Consider the following 19,677-nt stretch of genomic DNA (forward strand, 5'->3'; position numbering starts at 1 on the left):
CTCCTGTTCGCCTATAATACCACTGTGTACCAGTCCACACAGCACGCCCCATACGAGCTGATGTTCGGTTAGAAGCCACAGTTACCAGTCGACCACCTACTTGGAAATACTGGAGGTGACCACAGGGACAGTTCACCGACTGATTGGGTGGTGCAACATCAAGAGTACCTGACTTCTGTCTATGCTAGTGCTAGGAGACACTTAAGAGGCTGCGGCATATCGTAGGCATGGTGGTCCTGACACTGTAGTCCTCTTCAAAGTGGTTGTATTCACATCCCACCTCACTGAGGCTAGGTGCAGGACAAAAAAAGGCTTATCAAGGAAACAAGAGTAGTTGTCCGCACACTGCAATCTCCCAGAAGAACTATGTTTATTGAGTTAAAAACATAACATTACAGGCCTGATGAAGACCCTGGTGGGTCGAAACGTTGCATTATGTTTTTAACTCAATACATTCAGTTCTTCTGGGAGACAGTGTGCGGTCCTGACACTGTACCCATATTACCACCTGGCACTCTAGTCTTTTTCTAGTGGGCAGTGGCAGTGTAGTGGTTAAGGAGCTGGGCTAAAGTGAAAGTTGTTGGTTCAATTGCCGGCTTTCACTGTTATGCCTTTGAGCAAGGCACTTTTAACCCCAAGTTGCTCCGGGGACAATGTAATCCCTTGTAATATAGCTGACATACAGTATTTAAGTGACTTTGGTCAAGAAGTGTCTGCTAAATGTAATGTACATGTAAACTCTTTTGCAAGAACCATTTTCACGGTCGCCACAAAATCCAGGATACATGGGTGTCTACCAAGTATGAAATTGTGGAGTGTCTGGATGGAATTGGCACACACTATAAGATCAGGCCGTATGGGGAAGAGGGCGCCCTTAAGACGTTCCACTCATAATACTGCTGGACAGCATTCAAACCTCTTCCACCTCCCACAGTCTGTTTCACATGAGTTCTCTGCCAGTGTAGCAGAAGTAAATATTCTCCCCGTCCTCTTCAGGCCTTGGCAGTAGATAGGTATGCTACCAGGATGGTGAACTTTAAAGACAGATGTGTATGCAGAAAGGCTGACCTGCAGCGCTGGCGCACATGCCCACCCGTGGATGGTGATCATAGCTTCCTCTCTGGGAGAACAATGCCATTTGAAAGTCATTTGAATTGTTTGGCGCATGAGTGGTTGTTGTTGTTGGAAGAGCTTTGTTCTTAATTCTAAGACTTCATTGCTTCTCTCGCACGCCCGGCCTGTTGGCTGTGGATAACCTGTTGCTTTTAAAGAGAGCAAATGCACATGATTTAGTGTCTGAACAATGTTTTCCCTTGAGTTATTTGTTTTTTGTATTAGTTCAGGCTGAGAGGGCCATCTTTGGTTTGTCTGTTTGTTTGTACCTTATATTCTTTTGTTTGTTAATTTTGCCTACTGTTACTCAACTACCCATGCCTATGACACCTAGTGGTGTACTGTGTTGCCTGTACTATTATAGATCGATCATTTCCAAGACAAATTTCTCTTAGACAATAGAATGACATGGCGGGTCAAGCATCAAGAAAAGCAAATATTAAGAAATCATTTTTGACAACTAGGGTGGAGGTGTTTTTACACTTTTCAGACACTCAAAGTTTGAAAACTATGGATATTGTTTTAGAACCAACAACCTTTCAACATTATCTGGGTGTTTTGTGTGCAAAAAGTGGAATTAATTGTCAAAAAATAACTTTACTTTTTTTTTTTTTTGACTAGATATAATCGTTTATTTTAAAACATACAGATAAAAACACTAAAGATGGATCGTGAAAATTTGAAGACAAAAAAATCTTGTTCCTTAGACTCTATATATAAAAATCTATTTTTACATGAAAATCCAGCGGGACCCTATTTTCCAAACACAACACTGTACTATGTGGAAAGTGCAGTGCAAGCTCTAGACAACCTCCTGGACCTGGACCCGACCTGCAGGCCGCATGCGGACTGTTGTTCGTCGCCTTGGCGCTAGCCTGCCTAGGCTTCGTGCTGGTGGGCGCGGAGTGCACCAACTTCCAACACGGGCCAAGGCGTGCATCGTGGTGGCATCCGGCGTGACCTTCGTGCTGGCGGGCCTCACCGTGGTGGCGCCCGTTTCCTGGACGGCCCACTCCATCATCCAGGACTTCCACAACCCCATTGTGCATGAAGCACTGAAGCGCAAGATGGGGGCGGCCATCTGCTCTGCACCAGAGCTACGCCACCCGCTACACCTACACCCACACAAGAACTATGTGTGACTCGGACTCTCTGCTGTACAAATTGAATCGGAACAATCTGCTTTACTCAGTCAGTGATCCGGTTATAGGGTATGGTTCTTCAAGGGATGTTCAGACATGTTCATCTGGCAGACTGAATGGATGCCTGTTGACATTTGTGACGAAACCATGGAGCTGAGACAAACAGCTGCTCAAATGTATTTGTATTTTTGTTGTTATTGAGAATGCTTCTTTTGTTACTTAACCGTCACTTTTCTTCAGTTATCAGCACATGAACTGTTTAAAGGAAGAGCATTCAAGAATGAAACAAAGGCCAGCTGTCCTCAGACCTTTTATTTCCCTTTTATGATAAGTAGGCTAATCTATATGCCTAGTGAAATGATCTTTGATTAAATAGCCTACTGTAATATACTCTACCCTAGATATTCTTCATTTGGTGACCTTATGATAATTTAATAAAGGCTTTTCTATATAGTTGTTTGTCTGTGTGAAAAAGCACTAAACGGCAACAAAGCCCTTCATCCAAATAGGCCTAACTTGTGTGATATCACTTTACGCACAGTGCCATTATTGTTTGGTTGGCAGAGTGGGAGAATGGGGGGGGGGGGGTTGTTTTGAAACCATGGTGGAACAAACATCAGGACGCGCTCTCTTTATTCCCCAAATGCCGGTGTTTGCCCCCACGCCTATGCGAGGAATCCGGGCGAGCAAGCTGTGCTAAAGTGACAGTCAAAGTTTCAACCGCTTTGTTGTTTCGAGTCGTCGACCAGCAGCATGGACGACAAGTTGGGTCTTGCCGCCGTCGGGTTGGGCTTCATGGGCTGGTTCTGTGCTGTGCTGACCCGCTTCCTCTCCATGTGGACGGTGAGCGGCTCTGTTAACAACAACACGGACACTGTAGCGCTGCATTGGGACGGCGTGTGGATCCACTGGGAACAGCAAGGAGACGGCTCGCTACATTGTCACTTCATCCAGTCGGTGCTACATCTGTCCGGGAGCTTCCGATCCTGGAGGGCTCTCATCACTGCCTCGATCTGCATCGGATTTGTAGCAAATGTACTATACGTCGTCGGGCGACTGAAGTTCCCCAGGCGCATGCAGGTGAAGGTGGTCTCCGGTGTTTTGTTCGTGGTGTCAGGCTTGTTGTTGCTGGTGGTGGCGTCCTGGGTGTCCCACCGCAGCGTTGAGCCGCTGGACAGTGTGATTCCACTTAAACGTGAGTTGGGGGCGGCACTCTACACGGGCTGGATTGGGACGGTACTGCTGGTGGTGGGGGGAGGAACTCTGGTCAGTGCGTGCTGTCTGTCACCCCCGCCAGAGATTTATCGCACGCCGGTGTCACCGAGCGCACCAGAAGCGGTGGACCCTCTCAACACCATCCACAGTGCAACTTTCAGACAAGACGATTCGCCCTATTACCCAACTACAAGACCATTCTGAAAATAATTTTAACGCTATCAGATGTTCTACGATACACTTATATGGACACTGTTTTGGAGAAATGCATTGACTTAATTTGATTTATAACGGTTTATAACGGACAATATGCAACAATGTTAGCATTTCTACAAGGCAATGCCTTACAAGTTTTGTTTTACTCTAGCACTAAGCTATAATTATTTATGTAATGTTGGTGTTTTTTATCCTGTTTGTGCTAATGAGGTGAGGATGGTGACCACTTCATTAGATTAACAAGTCATGAGGTCATACATTGTTTGATTATTCTGTTCTCCTCTCGGCTTTATCTGACTTATCATGTGAATGTATGTCCTGTCGCAGTTATGTGGCACATGTTTTTGAAAGAAGGCCAATAAACAGTGGCTACTGATGCTGCATTCTACACAGCACGGAAGTTCCGAAACCAATCGCAACATACCATGAACTGAACATGCTTCTGACTACCGATTTGTCTGGAATGCAGCTGAGCAGCTCGTATGGATTCTCAAAAAAGCCCGTCTGGAACTTACACCTGTTTGTAAAACTTAACCACACTTTATGCTCAACATACCACCAATCTCACTTTGTAATGTAGAGTACCCCCCAGAAACATTACAACACATGATCATCCCTCTAAAAAAATCAACAACCTCAGTTGTCCCAGGCAAAACATGGGCTTTACTTGATATATTCAGATTTTAATAATAATAATAATAATAATAATAATAATAATAATAATAATAATAATAGTGTATATATTTAATGGTGTACATGTATACAATGAGTATCCATTCACATATACTTTAAGTGGTGTTAATAATGGCATATTTCAATGGCAATACACATTGTAATGACTGAACCACCTGATGATGCATCATGCTCTGACACTGACACAACCAATCAGTTTTTAGTGTGACATCTCTTCAACTTCATCTCTTCTAGCACTCAAGCATTGCTATGCGGTCATACACTGTGGTTTTTGACTATTGTGAACACTTTCTTCGCCCCAGTCACCTTTGGAGCGTGATAAGATTTTCAGCAAGGCACAGTTAGGTTGTGGCTCTATTGTGTGATCATTCTTTTAAAAAGTCATGCTGGGTATTCAGTTTCTAGTATTGATCAGTGAGAAGCACATGGACATTTGTTTTCTTTTTTAATTATCTCCCCTGAAAAGCTATTGTACAATTTTCACAGAAAATAACAGCATATTCCACAGTGGTCCTTGCAGAAGCGATAAAATTAGGTTTCCTTAGCAAGACGGAGTAAATTAAAAGGTTTTCCCTCCTCACAGCCAGACGGTGTAATGGGGTCTGAGAGACAGGAAGTGATGCGCTACTCCAGCTTTTCGTCTCCCTCCTCTACATCCTTGAGGCTGAGGACCTCAACAGTGCCCTTGCCTTTGGTCTCACAGCGGATCAGCTCGTCAATCTCCCGGAAGCAGCCTGGATCAATCAGACACACCTGAGGAGCGAAACAAACACACACACACACATTGCATAAAAAGATACATTATGAGCACAGATATAATAATAATAAAAAATACAAACTTGTGAATCTGTACACTGCAATCTTAAACATTAATCTGATACTTTAGCACAACATTCCAACAATATAATTTCTATTCAGAACAGGCTTTAAATGTCTTCAGTAAGTGGTCATTGTTAATGGCCAGGGTTCCCACTCTAAGTCAAATGTAAAATTCCATGACTTCCCTGACAAAAAAAATGAATTTGCATGACTTACTATATAATGAATAGTACAATATACCGACCAATGATTTCAGCGCACCCGCATATAAGTCAAGAATTTTTTACTTTTTTAGTGGAGGAGATGAATAAATAGGCATTAAATAAGCACAGTTACGCTACTCAATCAAGCCATACAGCTATTAACCAGACGCCAATTCTATGTGGAAATATATTTGTATTAATGTATTTTGGGAAGTACATTTTAAACTGCTACACCAAAATTCCCTGATATTCCATGACTTTGCCCCCAAAATGATAAAATTCCATGATATTCCAGAAATTCCATGACCCGTGGGAACCCTGAATGACACAAGTGATAGTTGATGAAGTGGACATCTGAGCCAGATGTGTTTGGTGCGTTAATTAACCAGTATCTATGTGGGATGGAAAATCAGCCCTCACCATCTCTAGCTGGTCATCAAAGTCCTCGCTCTCCACCACCTTGAGGAGGGTCTTGAGTTTCTCCTTGATCCGCTTGCCATCTTTAGCGGGCAGGATGAAGCGCAGGCGCATGTGAGCCCGCTGGATCTGAATGGACTCCTTCAGCTGCCGGATCACCTCCAGAGCCTGTCAGGGGACTGATACAGTTAGGCTCCTGGTGACTCAACATTTCATAACTTGTAGGTATGTTGAACATACCTGTTAATATTGAAAACAGGGATATGGTAAAGATAACATTTATATAAAAGAAGAAAAATAAGTATTTGGCTACTGAAACATATAATCTTCAACATGGAGAGAGTTGTTACTAAAATGCTATGCGAGATTACTTGCTACGGGGACAGACCAGAGTACCACTGGGTTACAATCTATAAAAGAAAACATACATACAAACAAAACAATCTCCATAACCAGACCATAAATAATGTTTCAACTTGCAGTAAAAAAAAAAAATATATCCACACGGGGGCAGTATGTAGATACGAAAATCATAGATACAGATTTGGGCTCTGGCCCACAAAAGCGATGATACATACAATTACAAGGCCAACACACCTGATGAAGCAACATCTGGTACTTCTAATGTAACATCTACCCCTAACCTTACGGGAGACCTGCTACAAACCTGCTGTTTTGTGCTCTTGTTTGCTTTGACTGAGTAGTGGATGTCCTTCATGGCTCTCTCTATGAGGTTGACAGTGTATGGACGCTTGGTCTCTGGATTGACACACTTCTCGGCCACTATTGTGGCGATGTCTCTGAACATCTGCTCGAGCTGGCTCTGTCGCTCTTTGTCTGACACTTGAAGTTCTCCTTTTGACAAAATCTGAGAACAGATCATTATAAAAGATAAGAGTATGGGACATAACTTGAGAGATGCTGGAGATGAGATTAATGTTAGTATCTGTGGGCAATCAGTGATGAGTGGTCCTAGGGTCTTACTCACTTGTTTGCATATTTCTGTCAAGTCGTCTGTCCCAAATGCTTTGGACAAATCCTCCTTTTTTGCCACCTGACCCTTCGACACATTGATGAACACTGTATTTGTCTGTAGGACTTCATCTAAATCCTTCTCCCTACAGTAAAGATGCAGGATGGAAAACAATTGAGTAGGGTAGCTGTAAGTTGTTAACTATTAAATGAATCGCCAAATATTTTATTTTGGCATTTAGTTACACTCCAATGACATTCCATTTCTCTCACGTGACTGCCAGCCACCGGCAGCCTCGGAGTGATAAAAGGCGGACATCCCCATGATTGGCAGCCTGCCATAATGGACAGGTAGGTATCAGATATCGGAGTTCACGTTTTAAGACTGACTGGAAGACAACGAACATCGTATACTAATGATGATGACCAAAGGAAATATTGTAGGACAGCGTGACGCCAGTAAAACAGAGTGGTGGTGGCTGGGGTGAAACTGTGGCGATGTTTGGAATGATCAAGTTATTTGAAATCTTTTGTTATCATTCAACGTTAAAAAATATCGTCGCTATATGCAAATCAATGACTGCATATATACTCTCTATATAAAGTAATTTATATAAACATATCAACAAACTAAATCAAACACTGAACATGTATTAACGTAATGCTAGCTAATGTCAGTTAGCCACCATGGTTATTACGACAGCCATTACTCACGCTCCGGATCTCCAACTCATGACTTTATTCTTGTAGCAGGCTATTTCAAATCGCTTTCCACCCTTCTTCATCCTGACATATGCCACATTTGTCAGTCGAATCTGGTTGGTTGGCGTGAATATCGACATTTTCAATACCGATACCTCCACACTATTCAGAGGTAACGTTGCTGCTACTAGCTATCTACACACGCAACTTCTGTTGTTGTGCCTTCACAACGCTCCGGAGTGAAGCAATAACAGGCGTGAAAAGGTCCTACTTGGATGCGCATTGACCACAGAGAGTAGCTTGATTGACAGCAGGTGAATAAAAAATGGGCTTCCTCGAAGATTCAAGATTGAGTTTATTGTCCCACGATGTAGATTTGACACGGGCACCCACCCATATAATTATATATAGAAAAGCACCAATTAAAATACTTAGAAAGTAGGCTAATGTATAGGCCCTATGTACAGAGGTTCTATACAGATAGATAGACAGATAGATAGATAGACAGACAGACAGATAGATAGATAGATAGATAGATAGATAGATAGATAGATAGATACTTTATTCAATCTGAGTGGAAATGTAGGGTAGCCTAAACATTCGAAGCTTATAAAACACACACATAAGAACAGGAAAAAAGTATCTCCACACTATCAAGATGAAAAATACAGTTATGGTATGACAGTCTCTTTTATATCAGATGTGAAATTACATAATACAATTGTATTATTTTTCAATGAATAACTGCATTTATTAGGATAATAAGTTATGGAAGGACAAGGACTTTGTCCTTCTATAATAAGTGTGTCTTTTCATGACTCTGATAGTAGCCTATTGCCTATATCTTTCACTGATGCTGGTTGCTGTGGTTACGTCACATCTGGGATTAGGAAACTAAACTGACAAATAAGACTACCTACACAGAATTTCACTTTTTTATTAGTGAAAATACAATATACTCTATAACACTGTTTAGTTCAATTTAATAAAATGCTAATGTCGGCCTTCTTTTCTTTCCTGTCTTTACAAACGAATTCTGAAATATCTTGACAAATGACAAGTCAGTCTTTCATTAGCCTAGTCATTACTTTCAAGTAGAGACTATTCAATTTACCCCCAGCGACAATCGTTAAAGCAACTGCAGGACAACCTCCTGTAACCAATACACCGTGGAAGGTAACTAAAGTTTCAGGGACGTTCAGACAGTTTGTTCTGTCGGTAGGATTACATAACCCTGACCTCTTCCCCGCTGCACTTTGTGATTTACGATAGAATTCGGGTTACATGTGCACGACGTAATTAGGTAACTTTTATGGATCAGCTCATTTAGGAGATAAAATGTGTAAGTACGGAAATCATAGTCATGGCGCAGATTTGGTTTATGATAAAATGAAGAATATACAGATAAACATCTATATTTCAAATAAACAGAGAGATAAATTAGATAATTGAGGATGTATTATCGATCGGATATAACACAGTAACTAATAACACCTTTCCTACAACACCCCTATTTGGAAGAATATTGGTTCAGACCAATAATATGACGGTGTGGCGTAAAATTTCCGCATCGTGCAACTTGCGTGCAACTTGTTTTACAGAACAGGGTGAGAGGGTGAGTGGCTGAACTTTCTTGCACTCATATTTGTGAAGTTTGGTGCATTTTTATGGACATATCAGTGTTTTGTACAGTTGATATTTAGACAGATATAATTTACGTCAGTGTTCATCACAGTAGTTTGCAGAGCTAACAGTGTCAGGAACGGGGTATGCAATTGTTAGCTGCCGCTAGCTTGATAAAATGAAGTTATAAACTTTCTCAAAACTGATTTGATGTAACCAGTAACGTTGTTCCAGAAGATGACATTAGAAGATACAACTATTGTAATATAACCACATAGATGCTTCATATATTAGAGACTATGTTGTTTGTATCTAACATAGCTTAAAGTTGACGGGTTGATATCGCCCAATAAATTACCCAAACAACTCAACGTTAGCAGTAACGTTACACTTTGGAGACCAGCAAGACGAATCCTTGCTCGCTCATTCGAGTCAACTTTCTGATTTACGTTAATGTTAGTCGTTATTTGCAGAACGATAAATGCACTAACGTAAGTCAATGCATCAAGAGATAAGATAGCAGGTGATCAGTGGCTTTGTGATCCTGAACTCTCTTGACCTCGTTTGAAATTATCCCAACGTCGTCATTAGCTTTAACACAATCCGACAGATTTTCGCTAATTCAAGCTCCTATTGTAGTTTAACACAATGAATGACATAACGATTATCGAACTGATCTTTGGTCGTAACAGTGAAGTTAAATTACAGATATTACGCTAACTTAGGGTAATGTTAATGTTGAAATTTTAAGCTCGGCACAGACTTTGTTTTGTCTTCAATATTAGCTGTCCCTGACGTTTTCAAGACTCCCAGACGATTTCATGTTGTGGCTCTTATGGGAGTGCTGCGTGCGATTGCCCCAGTGTCTAGTCAGAGCATGTGACCAAGGGTCGGTAAATTGCACTGCATGGACTGAAGGAAGCCCCCTGTTGTTGCATCTAGGCTGACACTGCGCATTCTCGAAATTCATGTCAGACGAATATCTTCTTTTTGTTTGGAACCAGTAAAATGATTTAGCTGTAGCTATTGTATATTTCTGTATAATGTCTGTAGCTCTCCGCCTGGTGTGAAACTTAAAACTGGTGATCTGATGTTCAGCAGCTAATGCTAAATTTTCTAATAGAGGAGGGCGAAGAGCAGATTTGTAATATTTGTGATTGTGGGCGTTTTGATAGACAAATGATATATGAATTCTCATTGCATACCTGTGTTTGAGTCTTAGTCATTTTGATTTTGTAGACATGTCCACGTCATGCTTCTGAGTTTAATAATTGATTGTTTCAAGTGGCCTTTGTCCAAGTTGTGTCTAACAGGCTTGTAGGATGAACTCCCTAAAATTCTCCCTTTAATTCTCAGTGAACTGCTCAGTAAATCCCAGTAAAAACACATTGTGCTGAGAAAGGGCTAGTTATGTATTCAGTTGATTGAAGTCACTGTTAAGAGTCTGAAACTGATTAACAGGCAAAATAAAAGAAATCTGACTGACATTGTTTTTCCTGGTTGTCCATGTATTTTGTCAGATATCACTCACTTGTAAGCTGTGGAGAAGTTTATCATTTTAGTTAACTGACTGACTTTTTACAATTGCAGGAGATCAATAACTTGTTTTTACATCCTTTACTCAGTCATTGAGTAAACAAGAGAACCAAATGAATCCGTTCAGAACACCTTCAGAACTAAATGTTACCGTAGGAACAGATCAGGCTGTTCTTGTTTCCTTTGGGAAGACCAATGGGAGATTCACCAGTATTTATGAGTTAGCCTACACTGTAGTATTTTACTAAGGTAACTGAAAGACTTATCTGGTATACTGGTGTTGGGATACTCTGATGTTTTCAGTTTTTGAGGGGAAAAGAGCACTCTGCTGTCTTGTGCTCTGTAAAATGTCAAAACGTATTGACCACCATTTACAATCCAAGTCTGGAACCTTCTAAAGATTGGGGCATCCCTCTTTGTGGTTTTGTTGTGTACATTAAAAAGAGGGTGTAGTCTATGTTGGAGGCATTTTACGTTGAAATAATTTAAATACTGATTTTGCATGGTCTCTGTGCAGGTATTCCTTGGCTATGTAACATCTAGTTTGTAGTATTCAGTCCAGTGCTGATCTTGGGAGGGAGTTAGGGTGTAACCGCCTCACTTGATCTTTGGCCTCTGACCTGTAGTTTGTTGATGTTTCTGTAGTTTTGCAGCACGAGCGTGCAGACACCGCACCCAGGACTTTAAAACCAACAAAATAAACAAATAAACACACAAGGCCTACACACACGGCCGGCGACGCGATAGCGATTTATGGCAGTGTGTGACAGCCTTTATGTGATTGCAAACCAGTACAGTAGTAAGATGCATAAGTAGTCTCTGTTAAGGGTGTGTGGATAGGTCCATTGCTGTGGATGCAGGGTATGGTAATGGCGGACATTAACGTTGTCTCTCAGCTATCTCCCCAGTCTCGTTAGTAGACATTAGGGTCCAAATGTTTTTATTGGCTCAGCTTTCCTTGCTGTCAGACTTAATAAATGTTATTTTGTTGTCGCTACTCTCTCCTACTCTTACTAGTACACGTGGCGGACGTTATGATGTTTTGCCCCTGCTCGGTCTCCTAAGGTGTTGCTTTCCATCATGGCCGACATGATTGTCTTGTGTCTGCTCTCTCGAATGCTATAACGTTGTTTCTCCTCTCTAACTTGCTATCAGTTATGGCGGACGTTGTAATGTTGTCTCAGCTCTCAGCTCTCACCTCTCTCTCACCCTTGCAGTGTTGCTATCAGTCATGGCGGACGTGCAGTCGGAGGCGCCTACCCAGCCCGATCTCATGGAGGCGGATGAGCCGCTCCTGAGCAACCTGGACATCTTCCTCTTCTCGCTCATCGCCGGCCTGGTCATCTACTGGTTCACCTTCCGCAAGAAGCCGGAGCCCATCCCCGAGTTCAAGAAGCTTGACATGCCGTGAGTACCCCCCTCTCTCCCATCCCCATAATCAGCTGTGAATGAGTTTAATATTTAGGAAAGTAGACCTGTGGGAAGCACTGTTATATTCCTCCCCAACAGTTGAAGTCTCACAGATAGGTGGACAAGTGGTGTCCTGTGTTCAGTTTAGGCATCCAAGGCTCGGCTCATTTAAATCCTTTCCAGTCAGAAAGAAAAAATGGGATAAGACGCTGCATGTTTTTGCCCCTTTGAGCAGAGTAGATAGACTAGACCTTGTCTTATCACGTCTGTGTGGAGAAAAGTTCAGGTATTGAGGACATTATGAAAGCTGCTGGCATTTTGTTCGGAGGGGAAACTCTAGTTGCACCAGCTTTACATGGCTGCTTTTGTAAGCTTTCTAAGATCTCGCATGGCCATTAGGAAACCTGTTTTTTTTTTATTTATTTTTTTTTTAGAAAATCACAAGTCACAACCTAGAAAGTGGGTTGGTGGTTACTCAACTCCTGTATTAATCCAGCTCTTTAGACAGAGAAAGAGGGAAATCATGTGCCAATGTAAAACTTGCTGTCGTCGACAAACTAAAGTGAAAAAAAGGAAGGGAAATGTTGCACTCTTGTTACATGAGTTTTATGTAAGACTACGTTATGCAATGTGTTTGAATTGAGTTCTTGAGTACATCAGGGGCTTAAGAATTATGTTTCAGGCTAATTTATTGCAAGATGTTGCACTTAACAACGCTTGGTTACTGTGTTCTTATCCACTCTTATCAGGGCACCACTGTTCTTGTTGTATTTGGTGAAAGTGTCTTTCCTTCCTGTCTTTTTAAAAGTTTTTACTTCACAGCTGTTGCACCTCCTGTGTGTGATGTTGGCCCGTGAATTGAAACAGCCTATCTGACTGGGTCACCTCAATTTCAGCAAAACCGAACTGTTCAGTTGTTCAGGTCCCTGTTTGGGATTTCAGTGGGATGTCGAGTGTGATGTGGTGTTCTATCCCGGTCCTGTCTCAAGGGTCTTGTTGTTTTTGTGTCTCTTGCCAAGCCAGATGGAAACATGGCGTATGCACTCCAATATGCGTCTGTGTGATGTAGTGTGCTTCACCCATAGCTAAGGGGTCTAGTTAAGTCTGTCTGTGGGCTGTGATCGCTCAGGTGCATGTGCTGTATTTGGTGCATCCTGTAGAAATTTGAATCTGGATTGTGGAATTGGTTGTTTGCCTTGTCTATGCTCTCATTGAGATTAACTGTTAGTTTGCCAGGCTTAGACAATAGATGGGGTTGAGAGAGAGAGTGTGTGTGTGTGTGTGGGGGGGGGGGGATGTTGTATCAAATGTCCAGCAAGCAAGCAAGCCTGCAGATTAAGGCAATTGTGTAATAAGAACTGGTAAAATGGACAATGGCATCTGTCAATAAACATAGAAAATGTGCTGTAAAAGTGCTCAGTCAAATTACTTTAAGAACATCAGCAACAGCTGTTCTGCTTTGGTTAATTTTTTGTGATTCACATAGTTCTCTGCACAAACAAGAGTACAGTATACAGCTCTGTTGTTGAGGTGTTTGTGAGTGTGTGTGTGTGTGCGTGCGCGCGCCCCCGCCCCCATGTGTGTTCCTGTATCTCCAGAGGAGCAAGGCTGCTTGTTTGGCACACTCTGTCCTTCCGGTGGCCCCAGCTGCACTCCTCCGTTGCTACAGGAGACAGGACACCAGTTCTCTCCTGTCTGCCAGGGTGACACCTTAACGCTGGCGGCCTCCCCCACCCTGCCCTCCCCTTAGCAACAGGCACTAGCAACACATTCAGCCTAGATCTGGCTCTGATCTGTCCCTGGTTTCGTATGGACCCGGGGGCAGCACTTCAGACAAGATTCCAAGTCAGCCCCTAGTGACTACCCAGCCATGTGGGCAATTGTGGCCTACTGGTTAGGGCTTCGGACTTGTAACAGGAGGGTTGCCGGTTCGATCCGCGACCAGTAGGAACGGCTGAAGTGCCCTTGAGCAAGGCACCTAACCCCTCACTGCTCCCCGAGCGCCACTGTAGCAGGCAGCTCACTGCGTCGGGATTAGTGTGTGCTTCACCTCACTGTGTGTTCACTGTGTGTTGTGTGTTTCACTAATTCACGGATTTGGATAAATGCAGAGACCAAATTTCCCTCACGGGATCAAAAGAGTATATATACTTATACTTATACTTATGTGTTGCTACCTAGCATGATGACGGCTACAAACATGCTCTAGGAGCTGACTGATCTAATCATATATATGTGAACATGCAGTCACTCATACACATACACCCACACCCACTTCACAGCTGCATGCCTTAGCTTCTCTGAGTGCAGTAGAGGCTACACCTCACCCAGTCACGCCCATGCGTCTATGTGGAGAAAAGTTCAGGTATTGAGGGGATTATTAATGCAGCTGCCCTTTTGTTCAGTGGGGAAACTCGAGTTACATCAGCTTCACAGTGCTGCTGTTACCAGCTTATCCTACACACGGCTTATCCATCAGAAAACCTGTTTGTCTGAAGACAAATCAGCTGGGGGTGGGTCACGACTGGGAACTACACACTGTGGAAAGACCAGTTGACGAGTCTTGAGTTGACACAGGAGGGGCCATGATGTAAAATGGCATGGTGTTGATGGACACGGTGCCCTGCCAGAGGGGCGTGAGGCCAGACACAGGAAAAGGGTTGCGTGACTATGACTGACCTTTGCACTGAGAGAGAGAGAGAGAGAGAGAGAGAGAGAGAGAGAGAGAGAGAAATAGGTGACATTATTGGATGTAGTAGAGGGATTGAAGGAGGGGTTGTTGTTGTTTCTTGAACAACAAGATTCTTGAATGCTATCCGGCTGCTCTGAAATCATTGGTCAGTATATTGTACCATTCATCATATATATTTATTTTATATTGTAGCATTCATTATAAGTCATCAAGTATGTGATTCCTCTGAAAAATTATACTAACGTCTTGGAAATGTTGTACATTTATTTAAATAGATTAAGAAAACCATCGTTATGCTTCGGTACTCTATTGTTGTGGTTTTTAATTACTGGATGTCGGTGCAGCTTTACACCATTCATGCCACTTCATGGAGTAGAACAGTAGGCGGCAGCTCTCTCTCAGCACCTGAGCCACAACTGAGCCTTAACTGAGCCATAACTGACCCATGTCTGGGTATTCATCTCCGTGACGGCTCAAGGAGGAGTGTGTTTGAGTGGCCAGAGGGGAAGCAGCTGGGGCGTGTTCTGCCGGAGGCTTGTGTAAAGCCGAAGGCATCCCTGAGGCCAGGGAGAGGAAGTGCTTACGTGACAAACTTGTGTGTAGGCGCAAGGCAGTGAGTAAGAGGGAGGGAGGGAGGGTGGTGGTGCAGTGTTTCCCATACATTGACTTATTTCTGGCGGCCCACCACAATATCAACATTGACCACCACACTGATTTTCCAGGTTGTACTACATTGTGCTTAAATCTGGTTAGCATCATAACCACGCTGCGCTAATTTGTTAAAAACTGTTGCATTCAAGTTAATTCTGCAAACCTACCACCACAAATAGAATTTAATTCTGTGGGAAACACTGTGGTGGTTTCATTTGGCTGTGAACAGGAAGGGATAGCGAGCTCTAACCCCAGCACTGGTCTCTGGCCTTTCCCCCTGAGCCCTGTAGATGAACCCTGTATAAGGCCTGCATCTCAGGAGGTGTGTGTGTCTGAAGTAAGAGAGTGTGTGAGTGTTGGAATCAAGCAAGTGTGTTGACTGTCTGAAGGTAGCGAGTATGTCAGTGTCTGAAGTAAGCTATTGTGTGAAGTAAGAGAGTGTGTGAGCGTTGGAATCAAGCAAGTGTGTTGACTGTCTGAAGGTAGCGAGTATGTTAGTTTAGCTTCTGAAGTAAGCTATTGTGTGAAGTAAGAGAGTGTGTGAGTGTGTGAAGTAAGCTCTACTCAGTATTACACACATCAGACTATTTGTTTTCCGCACCCATGAGCACACAAGGGTCCCGTGGGGTCCAGGTGACATAAATGTCACCGTCGGCGGGTGTTGGCAAAGCTCGGTGTGGATGTGCACGTACCCTTCACCCGGCCACCATGCTTCAAGGGCACTAAATGCACACAGTGGAAAACCAAAAGGCTTTAGGATCTGACCGAAAGGTTTTGGACTGCTGCGCATGTATGGAATGCGCCTTCAAAGTGGACAAGAAGTGGACAAGAGAGTAGTGTAATTAGAAAATAAAAGAGGCCTTAGTATGTCAGTAAGTGCGTAAGAGCATGAAAGTGTGTGTGTGTGTGTGTGTGTGTGTGTGTGTGTGTGTGTGTGTGTAAGTATGGGAAGTGTGTGTGTGTGTGTGAGTGAGTGTGTAAGTGTGTGTATGAGTATGGGAAGTGGTGCCTTGTGAAGTGGAGTCCATATCAGACCATAGACAGTAAAAGAAATGGACGAACAGACTCCGTCGTTTTCAATGGGAGGGCACAGAGTAAAATAGAACGATTTTTCAGTCGGTCCCCCCAGTACTGCGCAGACTCACACTTAACTTTGTGACGTTAGCCATCGAACTGAATCTTGTAACTCATATGATAGATACACAGAAATTCTTCTTAAACATTTATTTATGTATTATTATTAATATCATCCTCACGAGTGATACCAAGTCGTGTTAATGTTGAAGCTACCACACATGATCATCTTCAAAAACAGTCATGCTAAAACAAAACAAAAAAGTTATAGCCTTGAAGCTAATCTTCTTTCCACTTTTCCGACTTACGGTCAATCCATCGAAAACCTCTGAAATGATTATCGTTAGTGCCATTTTTCATTAGGTTTACTTGCCTCTATGCAATGCTTTACTTTAACATACAATGCTATAGGCTACATAGCTTTGTTCATGAGTTTCCGTGCTGGCTGGACTGAGCTTCTTATCCAAACAATACAGTTATCCCCCTACGGTGCGTTAGCTTCACTACAACCGGACATGCTAAACATTCTTCTTAGGGGAACCTAACGTTACGTACGAGGTAGTCGAGTCTTGTTTTGCCTTTTATTGTTTATGTAGATTACACAGAAGCTACAATATCGGCACAGGATATATGTTATATGAAGTTATGGTATTTCAAAAAAATCGTAAAATGAATGGGCTTCTATGGGGTTAGCAGAGAAGTGGTCCCTCCAGCTTACATTGATTCTTCTACTTCCGGGAATTCCCCTGCCCCCTTGTATCAGACGTGCAGGCCTACGTCACTCCCAATTCGCTTCCCGTTCTTTTGAGCACGCCTGTTATTTCCTTTCTCCACCCCTACCCCTGCACCCCCCCCCCCCCCATACTCCCCACCTCCCTACTCCCCACCTCCCTACTCCCTTCTCCTCTGTTTAATAGGGGGAATGGAGGGAGAGAAAAAAGCAAAAGAAAACTGGCTTTAATGCGGCCCTGGAGAGCGGTGGGGGGGGGGGAAAGGCCAGCCAAGCCGTTCTCTCAGCCTGTGGAAAGGTGGAAAGTTGAGGCGCGAGACAAGCGCCCCATTCTGTCTGCCCCCCTCTCCTCTTCCCTTTTCCCCTCTCTTCCTCTTCTGGGTCGGCCAGCTCTAATTTGCCTCGCTGGTCGGTTGAATGGCGCAGGCCCTAGCTTGCCACAAGAGAATCCCTTTATGATGGATGAGGTTGCCATAGTAATCTCACTCTTTGTGAAGGTGGGGGGCTGTGTGTGTGTGTGTGTGTGTGTGTGTGTGTGACTGAGGGTTGGGCTTTAGTGAAGTGAGCTTTCCATAGAAAGTGTTTTCTAACATGGTCAATTCCCCTCTGTCTGTCTCTCTCCTACTCTCGTTCATTTTCTTCATTTTCTCTCTCTGTGTTTCTCTCTTGTCTTCTCCCTGATAAGGGTGCATGTTTATGGTTCATTTTGGCTATAGAACTATAACTTCATTAATCTTGTTGGAATCGGTACGTGAGAGAGAGAGAGAGAGAGAGAGAGAAAGAGCGATTTTGTGTGTGAGCGAGAGAGAGAGTTGTGTGAATGAAAGAGTGAGTGAGAGGGGGAAGGGGATACAACAGGGGCTGTGAGAAGGAGGAGGGGAGAAACGGAGTGAGGGAAAGAGAAAGAGGGAGGGAGTGCGAGAGAGAGAGAACTCTGCGTTTACTGGCATTTACGGGAGATTTCATTAGGCTGGGCTTGGTCTCTCTTCCCTGTCTAGCTCTGTTCGTTGTTGCCAGATGTTACTGGCGCCTTCCGCCACTCTGTAGGACTGCCTGTGTGTGCGTGTGTGTGTGTGTGTGTGTGTGTGTGTGTGTGTGTGTGTGTGTGTGTGTGCGTGCGTGTGTGCGTGCACGCGCTGAGAGAGCAACACCGCAGCAGTTTGTTTCCAGCAGCAGAGAGAGAGAGGGAAAGTGCTAATAGGTAGCAGTGTCAAAATCTCCATCTGGACGGCTGCTTTCTTGTTTCTAACTCTGCCACACACACACACACACACACACACACACACACAAACGGAGAGAGGGAAAGCGAAAGAGAGAGAGAGCATGGCGCGCTTGAGTGAGCTCTCCACAGGATCTGCAAGACCATTCCTCTCCACGCTGATCCGTACGCTCGGGTTGTGATCGTCGTAGCGCTCCTGTCCGCCCGTCCAGGGGGAAGCGGTCAGCATTTGCTCCACCTCCTGAAACAATCGCCAGGGACTTCCTCCATCCATGTCTGTGCTGTGAGATAGGACCTGCCTTCCCCCATCCGCAGCTACTACCGGTGGTGATAACACCAGCCTTCCACAAACGCGTCTGCTGTAGAGGACCACACCAGCTACGTGCATCCGTCTCCATCTTGGGGGGGCTTGTCATCCTGACTGGACGTTAACGCGTGTGTGATTCGCCCGCCGCATGCTTGCTGCTTCGGCTGTCAGCATCACTGAGCGTGTGCGTGACTTTAGTGTGTGTGTGTGTGTGTGTGTGTGTGTGTGTGTGTGTGTGTGTGTATCTGTGTGTATCTGTGTGTGCGTGACTTGAGTAAGTGAGTGAGTGAGTGAGTGTTTGTTTGTGTGTGATCAGCGACCTGATGGCTTGCTTGTGGCTCGGAGCGCTGGCATCGTAGCGCAGCGTGTGGTGTAGCTCGGAGGCAGCCACCGAGCATCATGGGATGCGTGTTCTCTCTGCCGGAGGAGCGCAGGGCCGCTGCGGAAAGGTCAGTGGCTCTCCACGCATGCACGCACGCACACTCATGGACACACACTCCCGTCATACATGTGGCCCTGGTTCCTTCGTCTGTGTCTGTGTCTATCTGACTGGCCTTTGGAGTGCCAGAGTCATGCTGACGCTTCACTAACGGTGGGAGAACGCCTGCGGAATGTGTTGTCATTTGGAGGAGGGAAGGATGAAAACATGCACTGTGCTGTCTGTTTTTTTTTTACTTTATTTATAATTTTTTTATTATTAAATACTCAAAGCGGATATCTTTGTTTTGTAACATTTTAGCCTGAATTACATGTTGGGGAACTCAGTACCATGGAACACATTGGTGGTTAACGTGTCCTGCTCTGTTAAGTGAGTCCTCTGAGCATACAATGCTCCTGTTTGCTGGAAGGAAGTCGGCTGGTTTTGCGTACTGTACATAGAGTTTAATATAGAGCTATGCATAGCTTATTTGGGTATTGCCTCATAAGAGGGATTGTAAAGTAG

General features: G+C 43.8%; 3 protein-coding genes across 4 annotated transcripts in view; 2 read left to right on the forward strand and 1 right to left on the reverse strand.

Moving 5' to 3' along the window:
- The first annotated feature begins 3,008 nt into the window (after positions 1 to 3,008).
- On the forward strand, positions 3,009 to 3,674 carry LOC143121391 (claudin-3-like). The gene has a single exon (XM_076281751.1). The coding sequence runs from the start codon at positions 3,009 to 3,011 to the stop codon at positions 3,672 to 3,674; it is 666 nt and encodes a 221-aa protein (XP_076137866.1).
- A 735-nt stretch (positions 3,675 to 4,409) lies between these two features.
- sbds (SBDS ribosome maturation factor) lies at positions 4,410 to 7,719 on the reverse strand. The gene is made up of 5 exons (XM_076282746.1): positions 7,505 to 7,719; positions 6,807 to 6,936; positions 6,486 to 6,686; positions 5,822 to 5,986; positions 4,410 to 5,132 (listed from the first exon to the last, which is right to left on the reverse strand). Exons 1-5 carry the CDS (start codon positions 7,630 to 7,632, stop codon positions 5,004 to 5,006), a joined length of 753 nt encoding a protein of 250 aa, XP_076138861.1. The 5' UTR covers positions 7,633 to 7,719; the 3' UTR covers positions 4,410 to 5,003.
- Positions 7,720 to 9,051: 1,332 nt separating this feature from the next.
- Positions 9,052 to 19,677, forward strand: part of porb (P450 (cytochrome) oxidoreductase b) — a 28,983-nt gene continuing 18,357 nt past the window's right edge. Inside the window, exons 1-2 of one of the 2 annotated variants that reach the window (XM_076282748.1) lie at positions 9,052 to 9,107; positions 11,869 to 12,058. In XM_076282748.1, coding sequence (XP_076138863.1) covers positions 11,883 to 12,058 — 176 coding nt within the window. In that variant the 5' untranslated portion in view covers positions 9,052 to 9,107; positions 11,869 to 11,882. Of the gene's footprint in view, positions 9,108 to 11,868; positions 12,059 to 18,225; positions 19,184 to 19,677 lie in introns of those variants that run through there. The other variant, XM_076282749.1, reaches the window with a different exon arrangement.

Source organism: Alosa pseudoharengus, unplaced genomic scaffold (assembly GCF_046254945.1).
Source record: "Alosa pseudoharengus isolate Yale_2024_CS ecotype anadromous, Long Island Sound unplaced genomic scaffold, YU_APseudo_1.1 YU_APseudo_1.1_scf_13, whole genome shotgun sequence".
Lineage (NCBI taxonomy): Eukaryota > Metazoa > Chordata > Actinopteri > Clupeiformes > Clupeidae > Alosa > Alosa pseudoharengus.